Here is a 12905-nt window from a genome sequence, read left to right on the forward strand (position 1 = left end):
TATTAAGCATTATGAGATTCAAATGTAAATTACTGCACGCACTGTGAGATCGGAGCCTGGCTAGAAGCCAGCCTGTGTAAATATGAAACAATTTGAGCTCATTATTATGAGAATGGGGCACATGCTTCCAACACTAACAAGTAGGGGAGTTTATGTAATCTGGATGCAAAGCTGTAGCTTGTTTGTACCATGCACTCAAGTGTTCAGCCCTTGACTGCAGTGCCTCGGCCACTATAACGAACGGCAGCTCTAAGAGGGAAAACTGACATCTGGGAGGAAGAGTCCATCATGAGGGGAATCTTGCATATTATCCACAGCCTCAGACTGACTATTGTTGTTTCTCTTTCCAGCAACAAAAAGTACTTAAGTGCAAGTATGGTGAACTGCAGGAGCAAAAGAAAATGATTTGCACATACACCGCCATCTCCTTTTTGGGGGAAGGAAAATGCTGTATGGCATAAAATACCTACTTTAGTCACATGAGACTTGGACTTTGCACTTCCCATCACTTCCTACTGCCACATGAAGTGAAGGCAAAGCCTGGCTATAGTGTATTGAAGAAATCAAAGAAGCATTTAGGCATCAAAAGAGCTGCAGTTTTTTTTTGGAGGACCAGGCAAAAGCCTGAATCATTTGACTGCCAGCATAATTAACAGCACAGGGGAATAACCATCAGTGCTCTCCTTCCTCTTCCTCCTGCTCAGCAAATCCAAACCCTTGGACGTGATACCACCAAGTCTTGATTTGGAATAAATGTTAAATGTGAAGTGCTTAGTCTTATTCCTGGGTGCATGGGGAAGGCCTGGGCAAGTGCAGTGCTTACAGTGGTCACTTTTCTTTCACTTGGTGAGACCATCTGGAGCTCAGCCTGCAACAGGCAGAAGGCATCACTGACTGCCCATGAGGTCAAGGAGAAAGTAATCATCCAAGCTGGAAAGGGCTCAGAAGTGACATATACTGGGCATTGGCTCCCTCTCTGCAAAGTGGGTGATGTGGAGCAGCGACTTGTAGAGTCCAGCCAGGTGGAAGTTGCAGTGGCTGAGCCTGAACTGTAAAGGGTCTCAAGAGGGTATTTGCCAGTCCTACTGAGAGGAGAGGCTCAATTTAGGGCTTTGAAACAAAATCTGTAAGGATGGAAACTAGACTTGCATCACTTACTTCCTTGGCCTACTGTCTATATTCTGCTGCCTTTTACCCGACACCTGAACATTTCCCAGTTTTCCTTCAGAAACAGTGTTGGGAATTTTCTATATTGTTGAGAAAGTATCTTGTGGTCTCTAATCTTGATGGATTCAGTAAGCTTTGGAGTTGGATCTCTAACCACTAGTAGTGATTTGATCAAGAGACATGGTTTGCTCCAACACTTGAGTGAAAACATAGAATCGTTTTGGTTGGAAAGGACCTTTAAGAACACCAAGTCCAACCGTTAACCTAGCACTGCGAAGTCCACCACTAAACCATGTGCCTAAGCACCATATCTACATGTCTTTTAAATACCTCCAGGGATGGTGACTCCACCACTTCCCTGGGCAGCCTGTTCCAATGTTTGATAAACCTTTCAGTGAAGAAATTTTTCCTAATATCCAATCTAAAATCTAATATCCCCTGGCCCAACTTGAGGCCATTTCCTCTTGTCCTGTTTAAATACACAGAATCACAGAATCACAGACTTTCAAATGTGTGAAAGACTTTTAATATTTCATATAACTTCAAGATGTCTGGAACTACTGCAAATTCTGTGTGACCTATTCAGGAGTTCAAACATGCCTAACACAAACACAATGTTACAACAGGCAAATAATCATACACATTGGCAGTAAGCGTGGTAGTATGCGTCGGTAGAAAGTGTTCACCTCCACATTTCCTCTTTTTTTTTTAATTTTGATTTTAAAAATGTATTGTTAATTCATTCAGACTTAAAATTGAAGAAATGTTTTTACTGCTTTGGGAGAAAATACTGCTTTTTATTAGAAAACTGTGTTAGGGTTAGCTAAGTTAGATGTCTCTTGTTACTGCAAGTTCAAAGAAAGCAAATTCAGTAAGAACTCAAATTCTGCCCTGTACAAACTAATTGAACTGATATGAGGAAAAGATTTGGTTCCCCTGAGTCTTAAACAAATGCTGAGAGGGCTGGCTAACAAGTGGGGAAAGTCAGAGATTCTCACAGAAGATGAGGAATTTGACGTAGTTGCCCTTCTCAGAACCTGGTAGGTTAAAATTATTGAATTCAGGGATGATGGAGTAGATGTAAAGTGGAGTCAAACCTGCACTGAAGGCCGTGCTATTGTTTTTGTTTGAGTTGTTGATAACTGAGACGTTGATAATTGAGACAATGTCATGTGTCTGTTACAGATCAATGTGCCAAATGACAAAGTGCAAAAGTGGGATATTGGAAGGGATCTATTACAAATCACTAAATTAAATCAAAGAATAGTATGCCTACTCAGTTCTAGCATGTGGAAAGATAAACCATAATTTATGGTACCTAAGTTTGGGAAATACATGCTCGAGGTATCATGCAGTCTTTTGCAAGGCTTTGTTAGATCATCTTTAAACTTCAGGAGACAATTTTTTGCCTTACACAAAGGCATTGCACTGGATATAAACTAACTCTTTTTAGCACCTTGATGAAAAATAAAGAGGGAATAATAATCAGAATGAAGGCTGATTATGGCATGGGAACTCTGAACGTAATGTGGATTATGCTTAATATGGGAAAAAAGAGCACAGTCTCAACTTGAAAAATAAATACATTTGCTTAGGAGTCTTATTTTCCCTAGCATTGGAAAGCTATAGGCATTAATGAGTGGGCTGAAAATTTCAGAAAGAGAAAACTATGAGATGTTTAAATAAATATTTACTTTATAGCAAGAAGCTATTCATTTATTATCAAGAAAGATGACTTTGGTTGAAAGTCCATCTTTCAATGGCACAGTAAGGACAGCAATTAGAAATAAAAAAACAGCTGTAGTGTGCTTTATTATTCTTATTTATATTGAAGTCTAAAAATCTGATCAGTTCAACTCAGGAAACATGAAGGAATTTCACAAACGTATTTTAGGAACAAAATACAAGTTTTATAACTGCTGTAGATCCTTTGGATGAGACAGTGAAATTGTTTAACATGGTGCATTTGGTACCATTTATCATGATATTTGATAAGAAGCAGGATGAGTAAGTACTTCCTATTCCAAATGTAATTTTTAGCACTATATTGTTGCAGGTTTCCTAGACCTGCTTATATAAAGATTTGCTTATCATTGACAGTCCTATAGAGTTCATTCAGTAGATTACTAACACTCAGCAACTAATGTGATAAATATTGGAACCTTGAATGAATTCTAGAAGATTGGAAAAAAGTGCCAATGTTTTCTCAATATCAGAAAGGGTATGTGACATGACATGGAACAGTTTACCCCAGTGTAAGCACTGGAAGAGCTGAAAGTAAAGCTGATATGGTGTTAAAATGCTGAAGAATGCAAACTTGGAAATATAATTAACAGAGATGTTAAGCTGTCAAGGGAAGATAGCTCTGTATCACACTAAGTGCCTTTGGTGCTACAAGTTCTGTTGATGCAGGTAGCTTCCTAGAAGTACTTGCCCCCGGGAGGTGTCCTTCTTCATATATCATACAACCTGCTCATGAAGAATATGGGACTATAAAATAGATATTTGCCAGATCTCAAAAAGCAGATGTCAATGAGAAAACCTTATTAAACAGCAGAGGTCTGTGAAGGCTGGTGCCAAGCCATTCAGACATTTGTAGTGCTCTTGTCTCTATATGCACTCCAAAATCACTGACTGGAAAAAAAAGTTATGGCTGAAAAACATTTGGATGACAAAAACTGGCAGCATGGTAAATAGTGTTTGAGATGAGGAGGGTAGGCACAAGTGATCTGGATAATTTGGAAACATGAGCTCACTCAGATGAACTGATTTTTTTAACATTGCTCAGTCCGGACTCGTAACTGCATTTCTGTTGATGGATGTGTCCATGCAACAGTGAAAACCATAACTACAGGAGGTGGGGGGAAAGCTCAGCTTGGCAAACAGGCACAGTATGTGGCCTCTGTGCTGGAGCTGGCCATGAGGACACATGAACTTGGAGCAGGGCTGTAGTGTGAAGGATGAAAGCAGGATTTTCCACACTTAATCTTGAAAGTAGACTCTTAACATGGGGCAGGGCTAATCTCAACCTGAATAATCCGGGCATGGATCATTGGAAGATCACTGTTCAGCCATGAGTTCATTCTTTGTTTAGAAATGAAGCTGCTCTTCACATATAATTAATCTCTAAGAAAAAAATAAGTTAATATGTTTTTTTCTTCTTGTAGTGTAACAATGTCAAACATGAGAGATGAGAAATAGAAAGAGCTTGAGCTAAATGGTGACACTCTAACCCAAAATCCAAAGACTATTTATATTGATCAAAGTTGACCTGTTTACTTTCCTGACTTCAAGTTAATAAGATGATTGATGATCGATTTACTTTGTAAACATCTCTGCAACTGAAGTCTCTTTAATATCAGTCATTTTTGTAACTGAACATGTACACAGCACTTAGTGTTTTGGAATGCTAATTCGATCATGGGGTAGGCTGAAAAAGACCTCTACTTCTTTACCTATGAGTATATTTTGGCATACAGTGCTAGGCACCCAGCAGAAATCCTGCTGAGCTAGAGCGTCATAATGGAAATGCAAGAAGACCACTGCAACAGCCCAGCCTGACTTGTTCTTTCTCTTCTACATACAGCCCTCTGGCGAACTCTCTGAGTCCAAGATGAGCAGAATATTGGCACTGACACCTACCTCTTGGATCCAGGAGGAAACACGTGCTTCTTTTGCGCTGTAAACATGGCAGAAATAAATGCAACTTTTTTAGCCTTAAAACTGAGGTTTGAGGCCTTTTTTTAGCAGAGATTCTTTCAGAACAGTTTCCACAAAATTATTTTAATAGACATGCTTTTTTTTTTTTGCATATTCCCTTTAACAGCTTAAGCAGATGCCTGAGCTCATGGCTCTTCCAGGTTTGTTTCACGCCATTATCAAAGAATCAATTTAAATGTTACTTGCACATCTGTAGAGCTCTAGACGGTGCTATACTTCTGTGGGCAATGCAAGTGTCAGAGTGGGGTTGACAGTGAAGTGCTTAATTTGCATCAATGACTACTAATGCACAACAGGATGCATATGGTTCAGTTACACCTTTACCATAAAAAGATAGTGTTGAAGGATGGTGGTGAGAGTTTACAGTGGAATAACTGTCAGTGTTAGTCTTATTTAGTTGGCTCTATTTTCTTCATCTCTACAGATATGACATCCCTTACACGTAACTTTGTGCCCTGTAAAAACCAATCAGTTGGCAGGCCTTGCTTAGTGCTTCCTATGTCTTGACAGGAGAGCTATAGATCTCTCTGAGCTTTTAATGGTTTGTTTACACACAAACCTTTTCCTGTGAAGCCAAATTATGAACCCTTAATCTATGACTGAGTCTACACTGTAGGAGAGATTATGTTCTCTGCAGTCGAGTTTAGCATAAATTTTGGTGTGCAATCCTGCTGGACAGGACTCCTTCTGAGAGCAGTTTAGGTATGCAGTTCGCTCAATGATCAGAGCAGCTAATACACTTCTCAGAAACAATATCTTCCCACTCCAGTGAGGGAAATGACATTGCCTGGAGTATTTTGGCTGTTAGTACAGTATATGGTATTGGCCTCAGGGGTAGTAAAGCCTAGATATGTAATGTAACAGTGGCTTGGACTTCCTTATAACATCAACACCCTTCCACAGTCTCTGTGTATTAAAAAAAAAACAGCCCTAGTCTCTGACAAGCTTTTAAATCACTTGTTCCCAGGAATGAGTTTATTATTCTCTTTGTTGTTGTTGTTGTTCTGTGAATAAAAAGGGATATGTTGCAGATATTGATTGTCCATGGTAATCGCTGGACAGCTATCACTACTATGTGCCTCGGGAAGGTTCTTCTCAGAAGGAATGAATGATCTCTGAGTTAAGAGTCCCAGGCTGGAAACATTTACACTAATTGCAACTTTCAGATTCAGTCTTTGGCATCCAGCTGACAAATGGGTTGACTGTTTCTGAGACAGTTTCAAGGAACAAAGTAGTCTCTGTATTAAAAATGCTGCAGCTTGAACTTTTGGGTTGTAGAGGAGTTTCCTTTTAAGATCAACCCCTCATTGACAGAGCGAATCCCTAATCAGCCCTACACTAGAATATTTATCAGTTTGAAGCTGTGGTATTGGTTCCATAAATAGGAAGAAAAACATGATTTAGTATTCAGGATCTGGGAGCTACCTCCTGATGACTTCTTAAGGTCTGATGAAATAAACAGCTTTCCAAAAGCCCTAGCAGCAGAAGGATAGCTAAGCCTTAAGAGACCTTTTTCTTCCATATTTTGGGGAAAACTGCTGTAAGTATGCCAAACTGAACTATCACAGGCACTCTCTCTCACAGAATTTATTCATTTATGTACATCAATAGACGTACGTGAACTGCAGTGCACAAGTGCCACTTACCTGTGCTATCTTCATATACTACTGTTACTATTTTCCAATTGTAGTATAGGACAAGATCCAAAACTGCTCTGCTGATGGCTGCATAGTCTGGATAGAGGTTGATATAAAACGCATCTTTGTTATCCACTGTAGGGTGCTTCCATCGGGTCTGAATATGTGGGACTTCAAGTGCATTGCAAATGGATTGCACTGCACTGACGGAGGAGCTGTGGGAAGGTCCAAACAGAGCAGCTACACCAAGAGCGAGCTGGTCGCATGCTGGTGGGGAGAGGCAGGGAGAGGAAGAAGATGTTAGTTGGCAAAAGCAAGTAAGTTGTGTGATGTTTACTGAGATAGTTTATTCTCCATCCATCCCCATAATTTCAAAGTGAGAATGGGTAACCATGTTGCTCCCAACGCCATTAAGAGATTTGCAAACGATTCCTGAAAATGGCTTTACTGATTAGCATTATATCCTAGAACCTGCTTGCTACAAATAAAAAAACAAAACAACTGCTCTGTTCATTGCCTTCAGATCACGTTGATTCCTAAACTGCCTTTCTCAGAATGGCATTATCCTGGAGAAACCAGGAGCTTTTTGGCTACAGGCTTGCCAAAGGGAGGTCACATGAATTAAGTTTCATGTCAGCGTGTCAGGAAATATGTTCATGGAGTCACTATACGATTCCCTCTGTGACTGGCAAGCTTCTACCAATGTGAGTTGCCTTAATTTCAGTCTACTGAGGTAATATAAACAGTAAAAGGCACTATGATTCATGGTGCTCCATAATCTGTGTTTACAAAACAGGCAGTAAAGCCTAAAGCCTTCAGTAATGACACAGGGAAATAAAGAACCAACATACACTGACATTTTAATACCTTTCTAAATCAGTCAAATGCTAGTATCAACAAAGGTTTCTTTCTCCTTGTGCCTATATCTCAGCCAAAAGAATACCACCTGTAGGTATCTTTTCATTTTTCTTTCCCTCCCACATCTTCTCAGACTAACAGATGGAAGATGAAGTAATATGAATTAGTTTTGTCCATTAGTAAAATTTACTGCAAATGTTTCTAATGAGGTCTTTATCAACTAGGATAAAGCCCTGCACTGAGTTGCAATGCTGTAGTCTTTGTAAGGTCGTTCTTTGTGGGAAATATAGAAATTACTGTGATTGGATGAAATACTAAGTACACAAACATCCACAATGAGCTGAGATTTTTTAAATTAATATTTAGCTCTTTGATAGTAATAGAATATGACAGAAAAATAATGTTTTCATTCTACAAATGAGTGTTTTACAGACAGCACAAAATGCAAAGGCTTTCAAGGTTTAATTCAGAAGTCTTCTTAAAGAATCACAGGTTTTAATGTGCAAATTGCATAAATAATATCAATAATTCATTATAAGAGAGATTACTACTGTCTGCATGGATTCCTTCCATGTAGATTTATAAAAATATTTATAATGAGCTCCTTCCTGGAGATTCAATGGAGAAGGTACTTTCACAATAGTCACAGAAGAGATTCTCACTCTACAGGGAATCTAAAATCCTGTCTCAGTCTGGATTATATGGATTATAAACCCAGCATACTTGATTTTGATGGCATATAGTTCCAACATGTTTTTGATACTGGAAAAAGAATGCAATAAAGAGAATTTAAAGCTCTTCTCAATGTTCTTTGAAAGCGTTCTCCTTTTTTTCCAGTCTTTAGTAAGAAACTAGAGCACCATGAGGAGAATTTAGTAACTTAGACGTTTGGAAGGCAACAGTTCACCAGCATTCTAGTACAATGTTTGTTTTCCACCTGTCATTTACCTTATAGCAGAAAGATCTTTTGCCTTATAGCAAGCATATTTTGTACCATATACAGTGACAGATGTTATAGTGAACCGCAAAGCACATCTGCAAAGTCTTAGCGACTTATGGGTCTTTCTCCAAACGTGTTTGCATGAGACTGTGTGCACATCATGTAATTCCAGGAACTAGATTGCTGTATATAAAATTTTAGCAAACTTGAAGATTGCCTCCTAGAGGTGAAGAAATACACCGTGCTTAAGGAGAGTTGTGACTTTTTTCCCCTTTCTGTTTTAGTCTGCAAGTAAATTAGATGCAAGTAAATTGGACCATAATTTTCCCTCTGAGAAAAACAAAAGAATAGGCAAAAAAATTCCAAACTTGTCCACTCCAATTCTTATAGTTGTTTGTAACAGAAAAATTTACTTCTGCCTCTAAACCTCTGAAGCATAAATATTTCAGGACAGGGAGACTACTGGCCTCTGTTCTTTAAAGCAGAATAGAAATACTTTGTTGTGAAAAATGGATATCTGTGTGTGTGTGCTAATTATGGTTTGTGACATCCCACTGTGCTCCCTGTTAGTCTGTGACCATATTCTGCAGAATTCCAGGTGGCAAATCTATTTTTTGGAAAGAAAAATGGGTTGGACTTGCCACCTTCCATCTGGGGCTCTTAGCACGCAGACAGTATGTAGGTGTTCTATCAGAAACTAGATGACAACTCCAAGTTCAGCTTCATTCTTAGTTCAAATTGAAAGATTAACTTTATGTTACCATTCATATACATGTTACAATCAGAGCAAAAAAAGAAGACCAGGCTGGGGAAAGGTAGTATAGAACATGTATGTTACTGATACAGTAATTGAGATAATTACCTCTTCTTGAGGCTTCAAAACTATCAAAAAGGTTAATTCTCTGGATGTCATAGGTTAATGTGGTATTAGGCATCAGTGTTCTGTTTCTATTAATGTTGGTGACTGCAAACTTGAAAGCCAATTCTTCAATATTAACAGGTTCATTTTCCACAGTTTCGAATATCCCTCCTGTTGAAACAGAGATAAATGAGAAGTATTATTCACCTCTTCATCACTGTACATAAAAATAGAAAAATAAATTATAAGCAATAATAATCTGAGTGTTCATAACGGAAAATAGTTAAAATTACTGTTAAATGCACTATAGCAAAAGTATATTGGATCATTAGTTTTTATCTACCATGTCACTGTAGGTTAATTCAATATTAGGAAGGTTGCTTAGACAAACATCTGTGAAAGATGATGCATGTTTATTATTCAGGCTTTTCAAAACAAAATTTTTAAGTACTTGTGAAAACTTCTGTTGAGTTCCCAACTAATGAAAGTAGTGATATTCATAGGTCTTGTTCCCTCTGCTCCAATCTAACCTATGTTTAGAGATGAAACTTGGATGTGTTGGAGATGTTTTCTGTAGTGTTTCTGCAAAACTTCACAGTAGAAGATCCACATTCAGAAGTGACTTAGGAGTTTGAGTAGAAATGGACTGAAAGTTTCTACTCAAGGTCAGTGTCTTAGTAGGGCTTTGTTTTTTTATAAACCCTAGGCAATGTTGTTGGCCATTTCTCAGTTTGCTCAGGGAGAGATGAGTATTTTTACTTTTTCAAAGCTCATTGCTGAATGAACTGAACTTGTTGACAGAGAACATAACTGAGCCACATGCTGCTCCCACAGAAGATTTCACCTCTGTGCCAAAGTGCTGAGTCATGTCTCCAGTGGTGTAGTGTCTACCAGTACCATCACAGCACTGGTTTAAAAGTCTCCTTGCAAGGACAGTGCTGGATCTAGCACAATTGCTCTCAACTTCCTATCACTCTTCTAGACTCTTCTTCCGACATCTGTTTTGAGCTATTTGAACAAAGAGGTGTCACAACCCATTCTGTGCAATCCCAGCTGGGCAACTGCTCTTTGAGTGCTGCTTAATTTGTCAGAACTTATTTTATACCCTTCAAACTGTAATTGTATACACTTCTTGCTCCTTTCTAAAACAAATGAAGTGAATCTGAGCTTTTCTTTAATCTGGAAGCAAGTTTTCCAGAAAAGGGCCTATGAAGAACTAGTCTGAATTTTGGAAGCATCCTGAACTGCTTTGGCATAATTTGAGATGGGGAAGGTGGTTGTGTTTCAAGTCAACAGGCTGTCCCACTTGTACTGGGATATCTACTCCCTCTAGCCTCTAGAGACTTTATTATGCCAACAACACAGTCAGGCTGTCTAGGAGCACTGGGATTTGATGAATGCATAACAAACACAGCTAATTTGAAAAAAAAAGCTCCTTTAAACAGCAATCTCCAGCTTCAGTACTTGATTTTGCAAGTATAATTTACTCATTTAGTGTAAGTCACTAGAGAATACTTTGGATTTCTCAGTTACATATTTTCACATTTCCCCATGTGAAATTTGAGCCCTAGATATTGCTTTATATTTTCTGAGCATGAGAATATATTCAGCTAATGCACTGAAATCTCTTGCAATTTTGATGTCACCAGTGTAGGAATAGTGCAGTCATTAGCTGACAGTCAGGAAATGGGAACACAGTGGAATTAAAACCTGCTTCGAATTTTAACTCAGCAATGAAAACACTGGAGGCTGTCAAACCCAAGCTGGCAATGTAATCTCTAGCTACTCTTGAATATGCGTCATTATTATCTCTCAAATCCATATATAATAATACCTTAATGTGACTTAAACAATTTTGCTAACTTAAGCAATTTTATTCACTGTATGTATTTCTCATTTACTATATGCATGTGTTAGAACCTTGAAGACTTTCTGATATTTTTTCCCCTCCATCATAAAACATACGAGTGATTACAGGAGACTGTGACACACAGAAGTAGCTGGAAAAAAGTTTAAATGCTGTTTTCGGAATGAAATGTAAAACCTCACGTGGAATGCTGCGAGTCAGCAGGATTTTCCAGATTTGCGAACTATAGGATTACCAGAAGGACAAAAACCCCTAATCTCTGTTCTTTCAGATCTTATAACTCCTCATCCCAATGATGATACAACAAATTTACTGCTTTCCAGGTTAAACAAAATTTGCTTTCCCTCCTTTCACCTGAGGAAGACAAGTATTTTCAGTTAGCTATAATGCCAGCTTGGGCTTGGGCCAGCAAGATGCAACTGTTGTGTTTTGCTTGGACCCCTACTAGAATTAGCAGAATATTGTTTCATAAGGCATGGTGGATATCACTAAGTATAATGGATAGCCTCAGATAACTTTCTAATAAGACAGGGTGACCCCCACCTCTCCCCACTTCCAGCAGGATGGGTCTCACCATTCTATCTCAGCAGGAAATCTTCTCCATCTTGGAAACTATTATTATGCTGTGCTTGGATTGCTTTCTCTTTTTTTTTTCTCTTTTTTTTTTAATTAAAACAACTCTTTCAACCACCCTCGAGGTAACCTTCATATCTATACATACACAAGCACTTTGTCATTTTAGGACTACAACTTTTTCCAGCCTCTAATCAGTTCCCTGTTAAATGGAAATTAATTTTAATTGATGTATAGCCATGAACTATTTATACTTCATTAGCAGAATTTTGCAGAATTTTTTCTTGGTACCCTTTAAAAAAGAGTAGAAGCTCACTGGGCAGAGGGAAGGAGTGAAGGGAAATGAGCAGTGATGGAAAGACTGACAGTTTTGCATGGATGCATTTGCTAAGCAAACTAATCAAAACTGCATACGCACTGTCAATCACATACACTTCAAATGTACTCAGGTCTCTCTGAAAGTCAGCTGTATAATCAATACGTTGGTACCCCTTCAACATATTTTTCAGGTTTCTTTTATACACGTTAACATAGCAGTAAAGCACTTACAGAGAATTTTGGTTACATGCTTTAATTTGCTGGTAAGATACTCTGGATAGGTCTGGTGTAAGAACAGGACAGATGATAGTCAAGAGGTTCATAATTTCACACATGAAATTTAGTTCAGCTGAACTGGGGATGCTGAATAGGGTGTCATTTAGGCTCTGAAAGCTAGTTCTCCCCGCCCCACCCCCTCCGCCCCCCGCCACCCCCCACTAGGATGGGGAAGTTTTCAGACCACAACAGTCATTCTTCCAAGTCAGTAAATGTTTACTTGAATGAATGTTCTCTTGATTAAACCCTAAGGTAAGCACAAAGAGTGGTGCACTGCTGCCCATGAACAAAGCCCATGAGAGAGTTTATGGAGGAAATTGTTGCTTACTGTGAGTGAAGTGTGGGATAGTTGCATTGTGAAAAGCTTGAACTGCTACCTATTTGAGCTTGATTTTTCTGTTGAGAGCTATGTGTGTAAAAAAGAGTTAAATCAGTCTATAAATTTGCATCACAAACAAGCCAGCAGATAAAATCTGGCTGTTCTGTGCTATTGTGTTTTCATCCATGTATCCTTAATGAAATCTAGCAATTTAGTAAATAGCTTCTCTTCTCCGTGTTCTGCTGATGACTTACAGTCAAGCTTAGAATTTATTGCAAGGTCCAGGTTAAAAGAGAAATAGCAGAGTAAGTGACAAGTTTGATGAAGAACTGGTTTGTCAGATGATTCATTTAAATAAAGTAATTACTCTA

General features: G+C 38.5%; 1 protein-coding gene across 1 annotated transcript in view; it reads right to left on the reverse strand.

Annotated features, from left to right (window-relative positions):
* The window catches only part of GRIK1 (glutamate ionotropic receptor kainate type subunit 1), a 179415-nt gene that overhangs the window by 75045 nt on the left and 91465 nt on the right, over positions 1–12905 (reverse strand). The window contains exons 2-3 of the mRNA XM_068418307.1: positions 9185–9352; positions 6534–6791 (exon numbers count right to left, since the gene is read on the reverse strand). Of these exons, the coding sequence (XP_068274408.1) occupies positions 6534–6791; positions 9185–9352 (426 nt within the window). The remainder of the gene's footprint in view (positions 1–6533; positions 6792–9184; positions 9353–12905) is intronic.

This window comes from Nyctibius grandis, chromosome 2, assembly GCF_013368605.1.
Source record: "Nyctibius grandis isolate bNycGra1 chromosome 2, bNycGra1.pri, whole genome shotgun sequence".
NCBI lineage: Eukaryota > Metazoa > Chordata > Aves > Nyctibiiformes > Nyctibiidae > Nyctibius > Nyctibius grandis.